The sequence below is a fragment of the Paramormyrops kingsleyae genome, chromosome 23, assembly GCF_048594095.1.
Source record: "Paramormyrops kingsleyae isolate MSU_618 chromosome 23, PKINGS_0.4, whole genome shotgun sequence".
NCBI classification, from domain to species: Eukaryota; Metazoa; Chordata; class Actinopteri; order Osteoglossiformes; family Mormyridae; genus Paramormyrops; species Paramormyrops kingsleyae.
Genome location: NC_132819.1, coordinates 18799396 through 18822295, shown reverse-complemented (window position 1 = coordinate 18822295; position 22900 = coordinate 18799396). Strand labels below are relative to the sequence as shown.

At 46.4% G+C, this 22900-nt stretch overlaps 1 protein-coding gene across 3 annotated transcripts; it reads right to left on the bottom strand.

Annotated features, from left to right (window-relative positions):
- Window positions 1-7: 7 nt before the first annotated feature.
- ano10a (anoctamin 10a) lies at window positions 8-22443 on the bottom strand. 3 transcript variants are annotated; one of them, XM_072705926.1, is made up of 14 exons: window positions 22197-22443; window positions 21243-21548; window positions 20495-20623; window positions 18240-18440; window positions 17271-17405; window positions 16895-17014; window positions 14792-15361; window positions 13580-13635; window positions 13402-13476; window positions 12940-13122; window positions 11740-11931; window positions 11284-11412; window positions 3839-3955; window positions 8-1203 (listed from the first exon to the last, which is right to left on the bottom strand). In XM_072705926.1, exons 2-14 carry the CDS (start codon window positions 21256-21258, stop codon window positions 1162-1164), a joined length of 1965 nt encoding a protein of 654 aa, XP_072562027.1. In that variant the 5' UTR covers window positions 21259-21548; window positions 22197-22443; the 3' UTR covers window positions 8-1161. The 3 variants fall into 3 exon arrangements, with proteins under 3 accessions (XP_072562027.1, XP_023683751.1, XP_072562028.1); XM_023827983.2 differs by lacking the exons at window positions 21243-21548; window positions 22197-22443 and adding an exon at window positions 20804-21209; XM_072705927.1 differs by lacking the exons at window positions 20495-20623; window positions 21243-21548; window positions 22197-22443 and adding an exon at window positions 19574-19695.
- Window positions 22444-22900: the final 457 nt, after the last annotated feature.

Below are 22900 nucleotides of genomic sequence, written 5' to 3'. Positions count from 1 at the left end.
AGGAGGATTGATGCAGTTTAACATTTTATTGAGCAGAATTCAAAGGCACCCTCTTTCATTCAACACCAGGAGCAGGCTGGCAGCAGTGTGGAGCCGCCGTTTCCCTTCTTCCCGATTAACACTGCAGCATCTCACCTGCTTGCTTTGGGTCTGAGTTCAGCATTTTCAGCCCCAGCTGAACAAAGGGGTTTGGCGCGTCAGTCGAGTTTGTTCTTTTCCCGGGAGCTTCACGGAAATCGATTTCTACCAGCGAGGGGTAATCAAACCAGCACCCTGCTCCCATCTAACTACTGGCTACTTTAAAGATAGCCCCAAATTAAACCATCAAATGCATCTTTTCCGTCAAGCTGCCAGTTTGATCTGTTAGTAGACGACCGCTAAGCATTTTTACAACCCAGAAAGAGCATTTGCCGTTATTATCTCTGTTTGCACACAAAATGCTGACCAAGGCAGATTCACTGTTGTAGACTGTTCACATGCGCGTCTTGGGGTACTGATCTGCAGCAGGACAGTAAGAAATGGGGACTACATGCCACATGGGGTCCCAACAGTCCCCGAGTCAGTGTCACACACTCTCTGGTGTCCCTGGATATTTGGACGACTCCTGGCCTGCAATTCCTGAGCAAAGTGCCAAGATCCCTCCGGACAGTATGAGCACCGACCTTCCGACGGGAACTGGAGCGTGACAACGCAGGGTGTGTGCAGCAGGGGGCGTAACAGTCAGTGACCTGCGCTCATAACCACAATGATTCCCAGCAGAGGAGCTGCGGTGGTATTTAGCCCATTTGCATCACGCAATTAACAGAAATGCAGGTAAATAAATAACGAAAGGGAGGTCATGCAATATTGGCTTGGCCGTGAACACCAGTCTGTAGTGAAGCAAGGGCTTCGTTTAAAGCGTGTCAGTCACAGCTCAACGGAAACCGACCATAATAATCTAACAAAGCTCCCCAGGACATCCTGTTCAGTAGAACTGACATTGATTCTCACCCTGATGGCTTCCGCTAGCTGTGACTGCTTCAAAAAGAGAGACAAAGTGTACAGTTTAACGGCACTGGGTCCGACGGTATCCCAGCATGGGGAGTCAGCTTGTAAATGCCGCTGGCTTCCCTGGGACGGCGCCTCAGCTGCCCGCGTCCGCCGTGTCGCCGGGATGCGTCGTCACTGGCCTTTGATCGGTGTCGCTGGTGCTTCCAGCATTTTCTGCCAAAAGATGAAACATTTGTGAAGCGTTCTGATGTTTTCCTCCTATCACAGTGTCGATGTCTCCCACACATTCCCAGCACTTACATATCCCTTATATCCTCTTTTACAGTACAGTGCAATCCTTAATCTAGGAGTCCCTGCTTGTGCTTCATTTTTATGGTGACCAAAAGAGCTGAATAATGCAGCAGTGCTTCTGTCTTGACTGACAGGGATACAGGGACACAGGTTGCCATATTGACCAATTACATGACTTTTTAAAAAAATTAAAATAAAAAAACTCCCCAAAGAGCCTAGGAAGCATGAATTCAGAGCTCCAGACTGTTGAAATGCTTGAAGATGTCTGTCTGCACCCTCAGCTGAGTGATGTGAGTGCAAATGTGTCCCTTGAGAGACTGTGAAGGGGTGTGTGTGTGTGCGGGGCAGAGCAGAGCCAGCAGCCTGGGGATGGCTTCACTGAGCATGTGTGTGCAGTGCTCTGCTGGGAGATTGTTGTCAGTGAGTGTAAGTCAGAGAGAGAATGAGACCGGATTCACCCTGTGTAAGTCTGTCTATGGCAGGGAAACTCTCTAGTGAAGCCATTCAACTTCAAGGGGTTTTTGTGTCCTCAGCTGAGACTTTTCAGTGTGAGCAGTTACCCCGAGAGGCTGTCTGTGCTGTGACCTTATCTGTTCCCAGCCTTTCTGGCAGAGCAGAGTCTGTACATGAGACCCAGTGGCAACGACATGGAAACTGGGAAACAGTTAAATGGAGGCTGCTGTGCACATTACAGATATACCTGTACTGGTGCAGTATAGTATTTTATATATGAATTTAGTATACCTCAGTACTGTACATGTACTAGTTTAGTATGCTTTTTTTCTATACTCAGTGCTGTACTCTACTGACTCAATACTAGTTTAGTAAATATTAATACTGTAACTGTACTAGTTCTCTGTGACGTATGTACATTACATATTCCTAGCAAAACGCTGCATTCCTGAGCATCTCCTACAACCGTGCCCCCCCCCCCCACACTCCAGTCCCCCAGCTGTGATGCACACACCCTGAGAAAAGTGGAAAACTCTGCGGGTGCAACGGCACAGACTGGCTATGTCGTGATAACATGAAAACAAGACCTTGGCATGTCTTAACGGCAGAGTACGTGTTCTGATGTGCCGGTGTGTCGCACGGCAGACCTCGGGCAGAATAGAGAGTCGTGTACTTCTCTTAAATGGGTCTCCGTGACATGGACGGGGGCTGTGACCTGGTAAATATTCAACTGTGAACTTTTGAAGCCCCTCTTGGAAGAAAGGACTGGGTTTGCAGGCAAGCACATGCCCGGGACAGGCGTCTGCTGCAGGAAAACAGCCAAAACAGCCTCCAGGGAACAGCTGCAAGAAATGCTCCAGCCAGGAAGCCCGTTCTGGATGGAGACGGGACAATGAGCACAGCATGTGGCCACCAGATCCTCCAGAGGAAGTTCATAGGAGCTACCAGCCTCGGCCGGCCACGACCTTTGAGGAGGAGGCCATGACCACTGGCCACTGTGTCCCAAGGAATGTGTCCTGTGGCCTGTATATAAAAAGGGGCGGTGCAGTGTTGCCTGTATATAAAAAGGGGCGGTGCAGTGTGGCCTGTATATAAAAAGGGGCGGTGCAGTGTTGCCTGTATATAAAAAGGGGCGGAGCAGTGTTGCCTGTATATAAAAAGGGGCGGTGCAGTGTGGCCTGTAAATAAAAAGGGGCGGTGCAGTGTGGCCTGTAAATAAAAAGGGGCGGTGCAGTGTGGCGTGTTTATACAGGGACCGTGTAGCATGGTATATTTATACAGGGACCGTGCAGTGTGGCCTGTATATAAAAAGGGCCGGTGCAGTGTGGCCTGTACATAAAAAGGGGCGGTGCAGTGTGGCCTGTACATAAAAAGGGGAGGTGCAGTGTGGCCTGTATATAAAAAGGGCCGGTGCAGTGTGGCCTGTACATAAAAAGGGGTGGTGCAGTGTGGCCTGTACATAAAAAGGGGAGGTGCAGTGTGGCCTGTATATAAAAAGGGCCGGTGCAGTGTGGCCTGTACATAAAAAGGGGCGGTGCAGTGTGGCCTGTATATAAAAAGGGGCGGTGCAGTGTGGCGTGTTTATACAGGGACCGTGTAGCGTGGTGTATTTATACAGGGACCGTGCAGTGTGGCCTGTATATAAAAAGGGCCGGTGCAGTGTGGCGTGTTTATGAAGGGGCCGTGCAGTGTGGCGTGTTTATACAGGGGCCGTGCCGTGTGGTGTTTTTATAAAGGGACCGTGCAGTGTGGCCTGTATATAAAAAGGGCCGGTGCAGTGTGGCGTGTTTATGAAGGGACCGTGCAGTGTGACGTGTTTATACAGGGGCCGTGCCGTGTGGCATGTTTATACAGGGACCATGCAGTGTGTCCTGTATATAAAAAGGGGCGGTGCAGTGTGGCCTGTATATAAAAAGGGCCGGTGCAGTGTGGCGTGTTTATGAAGGGACCGTGCAGTGTGGCGTGTTTATACAGGGGCCGTGCCGTGTGGTGTTTTTATAAAGGGAACACACTTGCTGCTCTGTCAGCACCATCTCTCCTGCCCAGGCACAGTTATATGCAGTTTCAGACTTTTCCAGAAGGACGAGGAGTTTCCCTCGTTTACCTTTTTCTTCAGGGCCTCCATGGACTCGAACTCCACACGAGCCAGTTTGATCTGGATGTGTTTGGGAATATCAGGGATCACAAACGCCAGGATGAACTTCAACACCAGGAATACGTGCTGTGACCAAAACAGAGAGAAAGAGAGAGAATCTCAGCCAAAACTCCACACAATTATGGCATCAAGGACAGCTTGCTCCGTGACCGCCTGGAGGTCTGAGGACATCTCTCAGAGTCCAGCTGTCTGCTGAAGCAACCTCAGACCCCGTAAACACAGTAATCATAGCCTCCGTTCCACTCCGCTGCTGGGCCTCGTTATCTTCTGGCAGACCTCTGAGATGCGTGTTACACCCTGGACTAAGCGTTCAGTCAGAGGGCATTCGGCTTGCTCTCTCTGAGGCGGACTTTTCTCTCTTTGGCGAGTCGAGTACCTCGAAAGAGCTGCAATTTTTTCCTAAAAGGAAGCGAATCGAGGTTCAGATGTTCCCGCCTCATAGACAGTCACGCTTTGACCAAGCAGGGTGCCAACTCTGTTGCACAGCAGCAAAGACAAAAAAGCAGCATCTTACCCTCTCCTTAAGACGACACTCTTGTCCTGTGATTGTTTAATGAACCACGATGACATGACTTGGGAGCCCAGGCGGTGGGGGGGTTGGACTCAGGGCAGTTGCTGGCAAAGTGACCCTTTATACTTTCATATACTATGTTCAGTGCGGGGCAGCTTGTATGGTACTGGCTAAATACACACAGGCTTGAACCAGAAGGCCAAAGTCCCAGGGGAGTCCATCTGTTGTACCTTTGAGCAGGGCACGAACCCTGAACTGTTCCGACAAATATTCAGCCGCATCAATGGGAAGAAACGTCTGAAACGTGGCACTAAATGTAACTTTGCGTACGGCATTCCAGGAAAAACGGGACGATTCTGGAGAAGGAAGCCCGAGGAGTCTGGTTTGAGGTTCAGGGTGCGGCCAGAGCGTCACCTTCCCTCCAGGGCGGAGAAGCGACCCATCTAACACAGACCAGGCGGCTGCCTCTGTCTGGCGGCTCAGGCCCGGCACTGCAGCCAGAAGGGGAGGACTGCATCCCGGGACAGCACTCCGATCGAGCCGGCATCCCAGAGAGCATGACTAATCGCCGCGACAGGGAAGAAAACTCTCATTTTCATATTGTTTACTCTCTGAAACTCGCAGCTGAAAGACAACCAAGGGCAAAACCATGCCAAGTTCAGATTTAGAAGTAATTACATATTTGAACAGAAGTTCTGCATCCTGTCAGTGCTCTGGGAGCTGTGGTGCATTGTGGGTATTCCACCAGGACAATGGCTAAGCTGATATTCTACAGCAGGAGTTTTCAATCTCTTTGAACTAGCGACCCCAAATGAAAACAGAACAGAGATTACATGCAACCTCTGTTACTGATCAGCAAAGGGCCCGTGCTCAACTCCGATCCGGCAATGCCCAGGCTGTGAAACACCTCTCGGATTCTCCTCACGCTCCAGATAAAACGGTCTGGTGGAAGCAAACCCCCCCCCCCCCCCCCAGTCCGTGATGGAGAATGCTGCCTGTCCCGTGTGCTTCCTGTGCACGTCCACAGTTGTTATCACCGGCGTGACAGCAGTAATCGCGCGGCAGGAGAAACTGCTTGCATTGTCACCCACCTGGGTGACTCATTTTTCCTGAAAATGCTCAATCTGGGAATTTCATACTGGCAGAGGAGGAGAGAAACACTGCCAGAAAATCAGCTTGTCAGGTCATTAAAAAATCATTTGCACCAAATATGATCTAAGAGGACAGGCATCCTGTCCTGGGTGCAACCCAGCCATGTGCCCCCTGCTGCCATCGGTGTATGGATGGATGGATGGATGGATGGATGAGTCTAAGACAGTCTTAAGTCAAAATACTGCGGTGAGCTTCAAAATTGCTATGCTTCGATTTTATTTGGAGGCGGGGGGGCTCGGTATATTTCTGGGGGAAAAGGAAGTTGCATCACAATCAACTCGAAATGTCTTGCTGACTGATTGGCTGGCAACCAACGTCTTAGGTACTAAAATTCTGTTATTCTAACAAGGAAGTCTGTAAATGACACTCCTGACCTCCACGATTCCTATTCCTATATTTATATTTTTCATTTAAAAGAGAAACAGGGTCAGAAAGGCAGTTTAATTAACACAGTAATACTTGCGTTAATTGTTACAGCTTCGCTATTTGCCCAGAGCGCTCTTCACTGTTTACTGCTTTATTTCCCAAACCCCTAATCACTTCTGATCAGCTGGTACTGCATCCCCTGGCAAACTGCTCACCGGTCAGACAGTCTGTGAATCGGGGCGTCCTTCTCCGAGCGGAAATTAAGCGACATGAGAAAACTGACAAAGAAAAAAAACGTAACGAAACTGAGAGCACATGGTTTCTCAAACAAAGGCAGCTGGATGACTTTCGGAAACGGCCTGACACTAATCTCCCTTTTGTCGGCGAGGGGACACACAGCGACATACTGTAACCACGTATCTGTCACTCGGGAGATTACTGCCACTACGGCAACTGTGCAAATGCAGATAAAACCCACGGCTAATTGAGAAGTGCGTGTGTGTGTGTGTGTTTGCATAGATCACATTTGAGGACCAAATTGTCCCCAAAGTGTAGTAAAACCTGAAATTTCCATACTTTTGGGGACATCTTTTGAGGTCCCCATTTGGATAACCTCAGTTTTATAAAAATCTGTGAATGCAATCAAAAAAGTAAAAATGCCAAAAGTCTTGTATTTGGGTTGGTTACCAATGGTTAAGGTTAGGGATGGGTAGGGGTTAAGGGAATATTTTCCCATAGAAATGAATGGATGGTCCCCATTTAGATAAGAAGACCAACATGTGTGCGTGTGTGTGTGTGTGAGAGAGAGAGTCTGTGTGTTAGGTATATATAACGTTTTGGGGGACTAACTGTTCCCACAATATGATAAAACACGTTATTTAGATGTTGTGGGAACCACAAGGGAAAGCTCAATTATACAAGAATCTGTGACTGCAAAAAAAACAGTGGTTTAAAATGCCAGAAGTCTTGTATTTTGTTTGGTTACTCTTGGTTACAGTTAGGGGTGGGTAGGGGTTAAGGTTGTTATTGTTGGGATTATGGTTATGCCCGCAAAAATGAATGGACAGTCCCCACAAAGATGTGAATAAAAACGTGTGAGTGTGTGTGTGTGTGATTGGACAACACTGCCCCCCTGACTGCCAACTGACACCAAACCCCAAGTGAGGAGAACGCAGGGAGAAGCCATGAGCCACATCATCGGATGGCACCTTGCAGTCGACGCATGTCGTTGATGCTGCCTGTCGTTGATGCTCAACTTCCCTTCTTTCGACTAATAAGATTCTGATAAGCATTTTCTGGGAGAAAGCCCATGATTTTAGACTGCAGACATTCCCATGGCCAGCAGGGTGCGTAGCAGTTACAGAAACCTGACTGTTTCTCAAAGGCTGCCAGTTCAAGACCCGAGTGCAGCCCCATGGTGTCCACAAGTGAGGTGTGTAACGACGCGAGGTGTGTAACGACGCGAGGTGTGTAACGACGTGAGGTGTGTAACGACGTGAGGTGTGTAACGGTTGGATGTGAGAAGCACATCCAACCGTATGAATGCATAGAGAGTAAAATATAAGCCATTAAAAGACACCTCAGACAAAACGGATCTGCTCAGTGCAGTATTCATGGGCATCATGACTGCCCCCTGCTGGTGTACATCTGTATCGTTTTGTATACTATGCACTGTATGTACAGGATCAGATGAGATGGCTCCTTGTTGTCATATGAATGGACAGGCACCAGGTCGATAGCCGGAAATGAATTCTGAGGAGGTTCCGGCACATGGAATTCCAGGGAGGTTCAAACTCATTATCATACTCTGTGACTATGTGTTTGGTCAGGAGCAAACAAATTTGTGGGGGGGGTTCAAACCCCTAATTTTACTATGCGGCCCCATGCCTGATGGCCACCGATAACAGGAGACAACGTGGTCATTCAACCACCCTGCGGCAAGATAAGCAGACCGAAGCGGATCGCTTGAACCAAGATGGCCATCATACTCTCTCACTAGAGAGGATTTCTTGACATTCGTACTCCCGCCGTCGCTACAGGTACTCTCACGTACCTCCTGCCATCGCAACAGGTGCTCTCGTGTACCTGCTACCATCACTCGTATACCTCCTACTGTCATTACAGATACTCTTGTGTTCCTCATACCACTGCTACAGGTACTCTCGTGCCACTGTACTCTCTTTCTTCCATTATCCCTCTTTCTCAAAGCTAAGACCAGTGTAACAAAAATAAATGATAATCAGTAGTATCCCGGTCAGGATCCATCTCCTCCATTCTCCGTTCCAGGTATTTTAAACAGCACATACTCCTATATCAACACCACTGCTCCAAACCTGCCACTATCATGCTTTCTTCCGAGGCTTACTGGTCGCCGTGGCTACACTGTTGCCTGGATACGGCTCTCTGAAGCCTGCCCTGATGTAATTACCTGAGCACTGAAAGTGAGCTGCCGAGACAGGATGACAGCGATGGCATTTTCGGCCCGGATATGAAATAAACTCGGCAGATTCCAGCCGTGGATCACTCTCATCACACTACGGCGTATAAAAGCGAGAACGTCCCTACCTTTAATTCTGCAGTGCTTCCAGAAAATATTTCTTGGAAAATTACATAATTAATTAATAAAATAAATAAAAAAAACACTACTGTGTTTTATCAGGGTTAAAACGGTAAAATTAATAAATCACTTGGCATGACCCTGTAATCTTTTAATTAAATATTTCAAATTATTTTTAATTAAAACACGCTGCATCATTATCTCTGTTCCCACGACCCCATTCCACCCAGCCGCTCCGCGGTCGCGTCCCCGTCGATGTTTTCAGCAGGACGGAACAGAAACAGACCCCGTATTGTTCTGGCTCAGTGTGCCGTACTGCCCACCGAATGCGGCCAGACTCTCGTTAGTGTAATTAGCAGAGAGGCCATGGACTATAGCTGCAGGACTGTAGACACACGCATGAAAAGCTTTAAGTAAAGGTAGGGCTAGTCCTTACCCAGAGGCTGCCTGATATACCTCCTTCTCCTGGCTTTGTTCACCTCGGGGGGCCAGTCTGAGACTTCACTTAAGTACCTGACCCCCTCCCAAACATCCTGGTACGCTCCCAGACGCTCCCAGACACCCAGCCAAGGTGCCCTCAGAGATCTACTGATCCCCTTCCCGTGCTCCGGGCTGCTGACAGGAGGCTTGTCAAGCGCTATGGTGCGTCTGGTGTTTATGTCTCACCCACCCAGCAGGGGGCGCTCTTGTTGTATGGGGTACTGAGCCTTCAAGTAGCTTCAAGAAAACAAGTGAGTCTCCTGGGGTGAGGAGGGAGAATCATCAACACGCGTGTATAAAATCTGTCTTATAGCTTGGACTGAGTCTTTTTTTTGTGTCTTTAACGGTTTACGGTCGTCTCCTAGGTAACAACTCAGCCGCAGGATCAAGGCCCAGCATGTGTACCTGTACAGGGCAGAACCAGAGCAGAACCAGAGACTACAGCAGAAGGTCCTCCAGATGAGAGAAGAGAGAAGGAAAGTTGAACCAATAAGTTTAGGGTCACAAGTCTCCAATGCGTACAGCAGACAACAGAAACAGCAGCCAGTCATTTATGAGGACAAAAGAAGCCGCAGCCTCTGTATGCCATCAAGGCCAGACTTACACACGAGCCCCGAGTTCTAAAGGTCCCAAAATTTTGTTTTTGCTGGTTACTGCAGCATTTTGTCCTGTAGGTTGGGCCCCAAATATTCAGCCCTGGGTGCTAGAATGGCGTGTGATCGGTTATGCTTACGGTGCGAATTAAGACTAAATGTCACATTGAAAGACAGAGTCAAAAAGATTCACCAAATGACAACATGTTTCAAACACTGGTCGATCTCCTTGGGGAGGTGTGCATTTTCCACAGGACTGTGTTCAGCCTGAAGGTTGCTCTGGAGCCAGAAAATGGACAGAGACCCTGGTGTCTGTCAAATAAAACATTTGCAGACAATCGGACGGCTCCCTGGCGCCCTCTGTATGTGGCTAGGAGCAGTGCTCCAAAGGAAATGCTTGTTTGCTTTCACCTTACTGTGTAAACCAGCATGTTTAGGGAAATCAAATTCAGGCGGAAAAATGGCCGCTCTCCAATCCTGCTCCCCTGAGTCGGGGCAGAATTAAAGCAGGCTTTGGTTCAGCCATGTCACCAAGGTGGAGCCCCCGTACCCCCTGATGGGTATGTTTGGTACCGCTGTCACCAATCTCTGCTGAGTGCTGAGATATACAAAAAAAGAAAAAAAAACACAGATGACCAACCTGGAAATGCAAAAAATGATTCCCAGGAGCCAGAAAAGGAGCCCCCCCCCCAGTACCCACAACCGTGTAGTGGGATCGAATCTGTTCCCGGGCTTCAAAACTCTGAAACCAGACTTGTGGTTTTAATGTATGGCAGTAGTTGCTGTGAGCAGCAGAGGGCGTAGTAGTTAAGAACAGGGACTCACTGGGAAGCTTCAACCCACTTCCATAAAGTAATTGCCTCAACCCAACAAGTCAGTGCAGAAACGATGCTAAATGGCTCCTATTCCGTGACTGAGTGAATGGCAGTACAGAATGTTAGCTTCACTCTTATCTGCAGGAAGTATTTTAAAGCCAGAACCAAGCTGGCAGCAAAGAGCCCTGGCAGGGTGATTCAGCACTGACCTCTGTCCCTACGTTCATACCGTCATGACAAACCTTCGAGTCGGAGATACATCTGTGCCGTGGAAAGTTCCGGCAAGTTTGCTAAGTCACGGAAGGCCTCTTTATCAGTGCTGTGTGCAAACGTGGACATTCCCAGACCATCATATATAACTGCCGTCAACCTTCAGAAACTAGCCAATGAGTAACAGGGAAAAATACATCATAAATACATCATATCGTGAACCGAATATGAATGAGATATGATATGACACACTTGGGCATAATGGGCTTGTGTAATTTTGGTTAAACAGGAAAAAAAAAAAAACAACATGTACGATATGTTGTAAACACTATATGAGGGGTGGTCACTCACAATCGCTACAGACTGGAAGCATGACTGGGGCGATGCTGTTATCGTCTGGAATCAGCATGACGTATCGTACAGCATATAGCCAGGGAACAGATCAAAATTCAACGTCTGATGACTACTGAATGTGCGTCACCCAGCCATCGTACAGTGAAGAGCATCTGCGTGAGGGGCAATGCAGCAGGGAAGCTGCTTTCATTCATCCAGTCAGAAACCAGAAAGGTCACCGTCTGTCCCCCCTCACTGACTTTAGGTGTGTCGGCTGTGGGACGTCATCTGGTCCCAAACAGAAGGCATCTGAGGAATGTGTTTCCCACATTCGCCGCGGTATCACCTCACATCTTTCATCCAATGAGATTGCTTACCTCCACCGCCACCACCAGCAGGATGAGCTGGCTCTCCGACTCAGGGAAGTATGACTTCACTTGCGGCGACATGCCAATCAGCGCACAGTTGGTTACCACGGCGATGATGCTCATCGACTCAAAGGCCAGCTGTAGACGATAGTGGCTATCATCATTTGTGACTCCCATAGCAAATAGCCCATATCTATAGTGATGTGTACAGAGCAGGACAGCAAGGGAAAAGTGCCCATTATCCTTTCTTCATGAATTATGTACAACTCTACATAGGCCTGTTATATTATGTACTTGGTACCTGAAGTTGATTCTCCTTGTAAACCACTTTCCATAAAAAAATCTATAAATCGAGACGGCAAAGTGACTGCTGACCCCTTGTGGAAGGACATTGCATAACTTCAAGAACATGACTGATACAAACTACTCCGGGAAATCCGACGCTGACCGCGTGAAGTCCCTTACCTGCCACACGCCGATGTTGGCTGCGGGCTCAGAGAAGGGCCTCTTGAACACTTGGCATATCTTGAGGGCGTCCGAGTAGATCTCCGTGACGTTGTTGAGCACCACCAGCAGGGCGGCGATGGGATAGACACAGGAGAAGAGGCTGACATAACCAAAGAGTAAGAAGAGCTCCAGGTAGTCATCGAACGTACCCTGCAGGCAGGAAAACATAAAACACTGTCACCCATGAGCTCACCGAGAACAGCCAGTAAGCTCAGATTACATTTCATACAGCAAACTGGTCACTGATATTTTACTTACGGTATCAGTCAAAAGTTTGGACACACCTGCTTCTAACCAATCTTATTGTACAGTAAAAGACCTTGAGACAATGCAGCAATGCACATCAAATAGTGTAACAATCAAGAGAAGCGTTCAACGTCTCAAAATTTTCTCAAATTATAGACTCTTTAAAGTTGCCCCATTTTGCTTAAATGACAGTATTACTCCTAGCATTCTTTCAACCAGCTTTGGTTGGTGTGGGAGGTGTGCATTTTCCACAGATATACGCCAACCAGGTCTGGGCACAAGTTGGCTACCTTGCTCTCACTCTTCGTTCCAACTCACCCTAAACCAGCTCCATAGGACAGTGTTTCCCAACCCAGTCCTCTGGGAACCGCGGACAGTCCATGTTTTTGCTCCCTCCCATCTCCCAGCCAATGAGGAACACCCAATACCTGGTACAGGTGCGCTGGGAGCTGAGAGGAACCAAAAACGTGGACTGCCTGGGCTTCCCCGAGGACTGGGTTGGGAAACACTGCTATAGGGTTTCGGTTGGTGGATTTTAGGGACTAGGTCATCTGTCACAGCACTCCATCGCTTTCCTTGTTCACAAGATAATACTTATTACATAACCTCGAGGTTTGCTTAGGGTCGCTATCTTGTTGAAAAAGAAATTCATTTCAGTAGCAATGTCCAGATATTTGACTGGTACTATACATGCAAAACACCTGAGCTTCATGTTCATGTTTACCCTTAAAAACAAAGACTGCATAACCTTGACTACCAGAATTATTATCTTTTTGATTAGCTGCTTAGGAAAAGACCCTTTATCTTGAGTGGAAAAGGTTTTTGCTGAATAAAGGTGTCCCTCTTAGAGATTTCACGCAACCATATTGCGACCACAGTTTCAGGATCCAGAGGCCAACAGGAAGCCCTCACCAGGTAGGTGCTCATGTCCGCCTCCAGCATGACCTGTTTCTCAAAGGGGAGCTTGGAGCCCAGGGCGGTTTGGCTCTCATTCCTCTGGACCCGCTTGTTGCGGCGTTTCTGGAGCCAGAAGGGGAGGAAGGCCTCCAAGAACTGGTTCAGGATTTGGGACGTTATCAGGAGCGTGGCGAGACTCTGTAAGGAAGCGGGACACACCTCATGCACTGAAGCACTGAATCGTCTCCGAACATGGCAGACAGCAGTGCAGAGCTGCTGGACTTCTTGTTCTTTTGAGTTATTCTTGTCTTAAAAAGATACAACTGTAAATTCAATAGAAGTATACATTCTAATTGCTCCAGCTTAAAACTCATCAGTGAATTCAGTATCTCCTAAACAAGACATAGACCTAAACATGGCCTTAAGCTCCACGGAAGTTGGGCAGCTGGTACAGTAAACACAGCCTTGCAGGCCTACCTGTCGGAGCAGAGGCATGTCCTGCATCACGAACGCGATGTAGAACAAGGAGGCGAAACAGTTCAGGAAGTTGAACTGCGGGCAACAAAGATGGAGGAAGATTAGCAGCGGCCCTTGTCTCCAGGGTCGAGGTCACAGGTCGCTGTGGGCACGGACGTTCAGGCATGTGCTCACTTACCACCAAAACTTTAAGAGTTAAATGGTTCTGATACGTTGACTCTAGACGATGATTTTCTGCAAAAAAAAAAAAAAAAAAGAACACAAAAATAAACATAAGCTGCACCACTTTTCCTCAGAGTTCATGGAGTTACAACTTCACCTCTCCACTAGACACATGACCACCAGTTCTCAGGACAACAAGCTCTGCTCTGTTCTCAGTCTGTAAACAAGCAGTGTGGCGTTTTCGGTGCATTAATGGTTTGCTGGGCATGGAGCGGCAGGGTGAACAAGAACCTGGCTGGCATTAATTAGTAAAGCTTCCAGGTTACTACTTACAGTATGGTGCTTTTCCACTGCACCAGGTATTGTACTTTTGGTACTTTAAGAAAGTATGATCATTTTTAGATGGGTTTGTGAGAAATTTACTTCAAACTCCTTTTTTTCTTTATAAATATCTGAATATTTATTACACCAAAACCATATCACAATATTTGAAAATCTTTCAGGAGCATACTGCCCTAGTATCATATACTTCTTTATTTCTTGTCATGCAATCCCGATCTTGTTGTATCTGTTCTTCTGACCAGATCACAACTAAATCATGGCTTTTCATTTGTCCATCCACCATTATTGCTTATTTTTTACTTTGTTTATCGTTGTTTTCTGAATTCATAATTTTTTACAAGACAGTGGTCATACTGATTTGGAAGCTGGCTATTTGCATAACCAATCAACAAAGAAACATTTTACAAGTCCCAACCCAAAGTACCAAAAATATACCCCAGCTAATTTAGTATTTTAGATACTGGAACTTTTGGTACTGGTACTGGACCGCAAGTCAGTGGAAAAGGGAAAGTACCAAAAGTACCATAACAAAAGTATGGTACCGAGTGCAGTGGAAAAGCACCCTTAATGAAGCTTGGTTCCTTCATAAAGAACCAGGTTGCACTGTTCTGCAGTGTGTTCTGGATTGAACCCCCCAAAATGGAGGGGATATGATCATTTTAAAATTGTGTATAACATTAATGTTAGCTAGTGAGTAGAGTCAGAAGGTCGTAGCTAGCTAGTTGGTTACGTGAACATGCTGCTTCAGCATCTCCTAAATTAGGTACGTGTTTATTTAATATTGGGTAGAGGCAGTTTGTGGCCAGTGAGTGGTGGTTGTAAACACACCGCTGGCTGTGAGGGGAAGTGATCAGTGTCACAGAAGCGATGGGGAAGGTGTACATACCCCAATCGGTTAGGAATTCGGCAGCATAGCGGTAGAGACGGTTCATGATCTCGATGACCACGGCATAGACGATACTGGGCAGGAAGAGGAGCAGGCCTGTCCAGAACGTGGGCTCAACATCATGCAGCCCCAGCACCCAGCCCTCTGCGTCGAAGTAGACCATCATGACGCACAGGGACACGTAGAGGCACAGCAGCACGAACGGCAACGACACCAGATAGATGCGCAGATGGCGCTTGGCGTTGGGGTAGACAGGTTCCTCGCGGCCCGTGACGGGGTTGTGGCCCAGGACGCCGTGGAAGCCGGGCCGTGGCTCCTCGAAGGCCTTCTTCCTGGACAGCGTGCCCCAGCTATACGCCAGGCAGGCCCCGAATCGCTTCCACATCTCCAGCATCACCGTGGTCCAAATCAGGTTGCAGATGGCGAAGACTACATAGTTGTCATAGTTCTCCCAGTCAAAGAAGTAGTAGGGAATCCCAATGATGGCCATGGGGAGCATAGCTAAGGTGAAGTACTCCAGAAAGCCGAAGTACAGGGCCAGGCTCTCCCCGAAGTAGCGCCGGATGTCATCTGGAGCGAACAGAATACCACGGTAAGATGGCAATAGCCACAAATCAGGGGAGGACGACTGTCACTAACTCATCTACAAAGAGGAGAGGCTTAATTTACAGTGATGGTCCTGTACTGTCCAATGAATAACATCTTCTTTCAAACTATTTGCAATTGTATCGGCGATAAGAGTTATAAGGCAATTATTTCAATACAGCACGACTTAACGCTCTTATAACACTCTGTGTGTTTGGAGGTTGCAACAAAGTAATTTCAGCCCACATAACATCTCAATTTAATGACTACATACGGAACTAAAAATTTAGCTGTTCTTTTATAACCATTTAGCTAACTTGGTAAAAAAAAACTGGCGTAGGAGAAATATTGATATTTGTGGGGACACAACTTAATTTAAAGTTTCATTTTTTTAGAGGGACAAATGAAGTCGAATTAAATATAGGGTGGTACACGCCCCCCCACGTTCCTACACCCCGGCTTGAAATACCATCAGATTGCTAAAAATATTGCACTCATGTCACACGGTAAACAGCACATGGTCCACACACGGGCTGGTTACGCAGTCAGTGCACGGCATGGCTGGATGAGGAAGAACTGGTTCCAAAAAAAGGTTCCACTTTGATTGTGTGGAAATGGTTTGTTCAGAAGTGAACAGTTATTGACCAAAGTGATCCATGTCCATTTGTACTGAAAACTTTAGTATAACAAAACAACTATAATGACTCCTGCAATTTTTAAAAATATCTACAGTTTTTTTTACATACCTTAATAATTAATTAGATTATTGCTCAAGTAGTGTTTGTTGTAAGGACAGAATTGCTGATTAAAAGGTCAAATGGTTAATTAACATTACTATATACATTCCAATTTGGTTGGTTTGTAAACAAACAAAAAATGTTGTGACTCGTGATTTTAAATAAAGTTTTTCTATTCAAGAAAAAATTTACAAAAAAAAAAAAGCACTTCCCTTATCTGCAGACCTGCACCCTAGAATAGAGAAGGGGTCTTTGGAAGAAACCCAGCCTGTAACAACTCTGGAAAGCCACTGATGGAATTATCGCTAAGGCAACCAAAGAGTCAAACCATCCAATCACAGACAGGACTTGTATTGATTGTTCATCTACATAACACAAAAGTATCATTAGTTAACCCAAAAGCAGCCTTATCTTGAGTTGTACTCATATGCCAGTTGACCTGCCAACAAAACATGACTCATATGCATCAGGATGTGGCAACAGGGATTTCCAATGACCTCTGCGAATGAAGAACGCCATCTGTGGTCTCTCAGCTGCCTGCCTCTCCCATCTCACACACTTACATTTACTTATTTCGCAAACACTTTATTCCAAGTGATGTACAGTTGATAACGTAGGGTCAGGTGGTCCCAGAAGCAACTGGGGTATAAGGGCCTTGCTCAAGAGCCCAAAGGGTGAAATCACTCTGCCGACCACAGCATCTGAACCAGGAACCTTCTGGTCATCAGCTCAGAGTCCAAACCCACCAAGCCACACACCTCCTTCAGCCACGCACACCTACCGAGAGGCTGGAAAGCCATTCTGATCTGCTGGTACCAGGTGGAGGACAACCTCTTCAACTCCTCTTTATCATGGAGAGGGAAGATCTGGAGAAGGATCCCTTTGGAGTGCATCCGACGCACTAATTTTATAAAAGGGGTAGGAATCCGGATAGGGTGAATATTAGACACAGACTCTAACATGGTTTATCCTATTTATGTACAGGAGGGATAAACTGCAAATAATATGTGTCTGACAGAATGAGCCTCCAACGGGTGTGTGAAAGATTTACATGCACCGAGTGCTAATTACGATAAATAACCAAAGACACAAAGTAAACCAGGCACCCCCAGGGAATCATCCTGACAGCTGGCAGGAAGTGGAAACGGCATCCTTACCGATTGACTTTCCCGGGTACAGCTTGATCTTGGGGTAGCCGGGCACGTACGTTTCCTGCTTGGCCCGCAGGGTGTCCAACTCATGCTTGATGATGAGCTGGCACTCTGCCATGCTGAGGAAGCCATCGCCGTCCCCTGGTGGGCGAGCAAACACCGCTTATGCCTGAGTTTGCCCATTACTGGTCTAACAGTAATTAGTACAGTTAACATTAACTGCTGATTATGTTAGCTAAGCGCGGCTAAACCCGTGTTGGCTAGCGGTAAACAACCAGCTGTGCAAGAGGGTAATAGCAGGAATCTTATGCTGCGTTCCATTTGAACTCATAAGGGATAAAAACCCAACTTGTAACTCATTAATTCCGAGTTGCGGAAATTATAACTGGAACGCCCCCTGAAGTCGGAGCTCAGAATCCAAGATGGCTGCACCCCGGATCAACAGAAGCTAAAGCTGTAGTTTTATGCTGTTTATTAGCACTTGCGTCTTATTTATGGTTTATTAAATTGGTTGTACACACAGTACTGTCCAACCGCCATCTGTGTACATGTTGCTAGGCAAAATACCGCGTAATGTGTTGGTATCCACTAATATTGCTAACAATTAACTGGGCTAGAGGTGGGGCCAATTTCATTAAACAGCATTTCTTGTTTAAACAGACAATTTAAGGTACTCTGGCTAAATGTAAGTGAATGAAAATAAAGGCCATTTACAGTTGGGTAAATTAAATCTGACTAGTCATCCAGGTAAGCAAGAAATCTTGCTTTTTGAAACGGGCCCCTAGTACTGCTAAGTGGCTTTCGGACTTTATGTACTGGAATACTGTTAACTCATATGTGACATCATTCCCAGTTCTGAATTCCCACCTCCGAGGTAAATGGAACCCAGCACTGGTAATCTAAGGCTCTGCGGACAGAATCTAACAATGTGATTTAGTGCCATTAGCACCCAGGAACTGAGCTCAGTCTCCTCACCCTGGAAGTCCTTAAAGTCCTCCCGGTTGGCGTAGGTGAAGGTTCGCATGGAGCCGTCACTGAACTCCTTGATCAGACCCAGATCCTCTGCACCAATCAGGAGCCTCTGCCAGGAGGCCCCCACCAGGAAAATGTTGGGGTTCTCCTTTTTATCATCCTGGGACAGCGCTGGTAGGAGCCGACTGACCTGGAACTCAGCTCCTGACAAGTTGCAAAGGAAACCAGAGGATTAAACACACACAGACATCCCATTTCTGTCTCCCGCAAATTGACAGCAGCTCCCTGACACCCGCGAATGATGTCCCGCTAAATCTGCTTTTCCGCTATTCAGTGATGGTAAAATTAGCGGGTATAAAGTCTTACTGCTGTTCCAATGCGTTATCTGCTATTTCTCAAGAAAAGCACATAAAGCAGTGAGAACTGGTTTTCAGTTCATTTACCTGGTAAAATAAAGTTTAAATAAATTACATAAATACTCTAACAGTACACGTAAGTTAGTGGTTTATTTATTGTTAGTTACTGTAATGTTGCGCTGCTTTATTCGTTTAATCGTCCAGTCTGTGAAGAAGGCATTCAAGTAAGAATTGCATTGTACTCTGTACATGACAATAAAAACTTTGAATCCTTGAAATACGTGTATTTAATCTTTTTCCTGGCAGCTATCTTTTTACACAGAGCCACTATACACAATAGTGTTATTCACTGCTAACAGTTTGTATCAGGAGCTGGTTATTGTAAAAGAAGTAATGTGCATGCAGGTGATATTTGTATAGATGTATTTACACCCTTCTGGCAGTGCTGCCATTGCAGTCAAGTCTCACAGACTACGAGGAGTAGAAGTTGTCCGACTTGGCTGCAGTCAGTTTATACTCCACCCCTGCAGCCGCCGGTGTTCTGTCATAAAATCCTACCTATCGAGACGCGCCCGAGCCTTTCTGCGCATGTGCAATTCCACCGTCTTGGGATTAGGGTTAGGGTTTAGGGCACAGGTGTCAGACTCCAGTCCTGGGGGGCCGGAGCCCTGCACATTTTTGGGCTTCCCCTTGTTTAACACACCTGATTCAACTTCTTGTGCTAATTACCACACAGCTGTTGAGCTGAATCATTTGGGAAAGAACTAAGCTACACAGGGCTCCGGCCCCCCAGGACTGCAGTTTGACACCCCTGGGTTAGGGTAAGGGTTTTGGGGAGTTAGGGTTAGAGTAAGAGTTAGGGCTATCGATTAGCACTACGGTAGCATTTTTCGACAAGGCAGCATAAATCGACAGAACACCAGCACATCGCACTCCACGTCTCATCAGCTGCAGACAGACCAAAGCCCAAGTCGAACGCACCCATTGCTTCTTTAAGGTAGGATGGGCAAAATTACAACGTCGTCGGTGATTGGCTGTTGTGCTGGCTTTCAGTAAACCTCTCCTCGATAGGTCATCGAGTTGTCTGTCTCAGCGCATTCTCTAAAACGGAGCAAACTTGGTTGATCGAGTTTTATAGTCTGTGTGTATCATCATGATCGTCCTCATTTTTTATCGATAAAAAATCGAGATCGCTTTATCGCCCAGCACTAACTATTAGTATTATTTGTAGTAGTGGGATAGCGTTCTGGGAAGATCAGGAGAACTGGACACTTTGAATGCTTCTTTACCTTAACTGGGTAACACTTTACTTGACGGGGCACAAATAGAAATAACTCAGATACTACTGAAGGACTAAAGATGAACAAATATAGTTGCTACTTGAGATAAAAGATGCGTCACAATTCGTTAATGATCAACAAATATGAGATCAGTATTTCACTTGTGTTATCGATTACTTGGCCCTTCAGCAGTTCCTTAGTAGTTCCATCAGTAGTTCACAAAATTTTACAGAATTAACAGATATAGTAACTGCTTGGGATAAAACATGCGTCACAATTCATTAATGATGAATTAACATGAGATAAATATGTAACTAACACTTAATTTCTGGTTAATTAATACATAAGTAAAAAAAAAAAAAATACACAAGTAATAGTATTATACTATATTATTTGTGCCCCGTCAAGTAAAGCGTTACCCGTAACATTCGGTCAACGTTACCAGAACGGGTAACTGTTAGGCCCCGCCCCCTGTTATAAGGCTGTTCTGGCAGTTTCTCTTACAGCCCTAGCTGCCACATTACTAAAAACGATCTAGTAACAGGGGGACGAATACTATCATAAAACAGTAATGAACAACTATCCTAAGACGGAGAGGCATGTCAACGCCGACTGGACTCACCTCCATTACGTTGCTTTTCTTTTATTCTGCTTAATAACCACTCCACAGCCTCTTCTTTGGTGTCCTCCGCTAACTCACATACCACCAGCGGGGTGAACTGGGTTTGGTCCGCAAACGACATTTCTGCCCCTGCTCGGGAAGAGTAAACGAAAGGTCGCTGATCTGTCATGGGGTCGTTTAAAAGTTTTCTTTACGCAACCTACATTCCTACATCAGTGTTACTGTCACAACACTGGCCGCATAAACAGCCCGTAAAACCAAACTTTCATCTGTTTATTTATTTATAGAGTATTACTTGCGATCACTTACACATAGGCTACTGCCAGTAGTATAGCTTAGTCATACAGCCGAATTCTGGAAAAACCTGCTATTCCGCTTCAGACACCGTTCCGTAGTTTTTCAGAAACGATCAAAGCCGAGGGTTTTGCCGGAAGACCAATCGGAACCGTAAGGCCAGCGCGGCGGAATCTGCCGCACGAACCAGGCGGATTTCCTAAGCGGGCCGGGGGCAGCTGGGAGGAGCCTGGGATCCCCACTGCAAAGCTGCGTCCCCCGATCGGGGACACCGATAGTTCGGGAGGAGCGGAATTTTCATATAACTGCTAAAAAGTATCGCTGACTGATACACCAAGGTGGTGTTTATACGCCATAGATTTGCGATCAAAGGCATGTACGTTAACGCCCTCATCAGGCCGTCGGTCGCGCACTGCCATCCGGCTGCAGGCGCCGTAGGAAAACCTCTACTTACCGGATCGCTTTTGCATACGTCTATTTTTATATAGTTATTCTTTCGGGAGAAGCTGGGTGTCCGAGGCATTCATATGTTGGCCGCCAGAGCGCCGCTGCTGCGACCCGGCTGCTTTTCTGGAGGCTGTTGACGTTAGGAATCCGGCTCACGTCACGGCGACAGGGGTTGGTGCCCCGCGCTTCGGCAGGGGAAAGTAACACACCCTGCTTTGGGAGAGGCTCCGGTAGCGGGACACGTGCCGGGATCGGCTCTAATGGCTACCGCGACTAGCCTGGCCGCTCCGCAGCTTCACACCGAGGGCTCCTGCTGTGTGTGACAAGGGCGGAAGTTTGTAGCACAAGAAATCAAAAAGTCACAATGGGCGCATTGGGAGCTGCAGATATGCGGAGAGCTATATGGACCCGTCAAAATGGGAACTAAAGCCACTGCGTTAAAAATATGTATAAACCTATTTTAAGTGTGAAGCGAACCGCGAGACCCATAGAACTACATGGGTTTGTCTATAACTACTTACACAGCAATAAAACTGCCTTGGTATAATTTTGATAAAACAAATGACAAAATATAAATGAAATATAATATCATAATATAAGAATTAATGCGATATATATGTGAATGTGAATTAAAACGATATGTAGCCTCAAGGGCGTAGATTTGCTCTGGACATTGGTGGGGACCTATGACTCCACCCCCCCCCCCCCATCCCCTGCCCCACCCACCAACCCCGCCACCCCAACTCCGTCCACGGAATGCATGTTTTTTTAATATGCTGCAAAATGCAAAATCACTTTACATTAATACTAGCAATGCTTCGATTGATATTAATCCACTCGAAATGCAATTCATTAAGTTAAATTAAGGAATAGTGTAATGTCAAAGGAATGGAACCACTTAAGGAGTAAATAGTGAGTAAAGTTTTTTGGGGGGCTGGACAATGCCTTTAATAGGCCTCACCTTTGACCCTAACTCTTCCCCTCTGACTGCACTAGTACCTGACAGGATTGCCATCTGATGAAATAGCGTGACAAAAAAGTGAGACATGTCAGTTCAAAACTTTTGCCAAAAACACTAATGAATCACTTACATCCTCAGCCTATCACTCCTCATAATGTTAAATATTAGTATAATCAACATGTATAATACACACACACATATTATATGTTATATATAATCAACATTCAGATTCACCTCCTGTGACTTTGCCTCTTCACCTGAACTACAACATGGCTGATCTGCTTCTGTCCCCTAATAAAAAAACATTGAGGGATTCTTATGAGCATTGACAGAGAATGCCTCAGCCTATTATTGGTAACAATTTTAAATCTCAGGACAACCAGGCATAATAATATCAAGTCATCGTTCAACATCACCTGTGACCCCTTCTCTCCATCACTGTCTGATACACAGCACAGTTGTTTAGGTTCTGTCACCTGACAAAACAGGATAAACACATGCCATTTAAACAGCAATCATTTTATTTCACTTTTTCTGAGTCTTAGTGTGCAAATCTCGAATCAAATCATTAATGTTTGCCAAATCAGTGAATGCATTTTAAAAACTATTTGTGCAAAGTGGATTGTCTATTGGTGAACTGTCAATAAAATTCTAGCCATGGCAATATTAGTATGTAGCATATCAATTTCTTTCACAAGACTGAT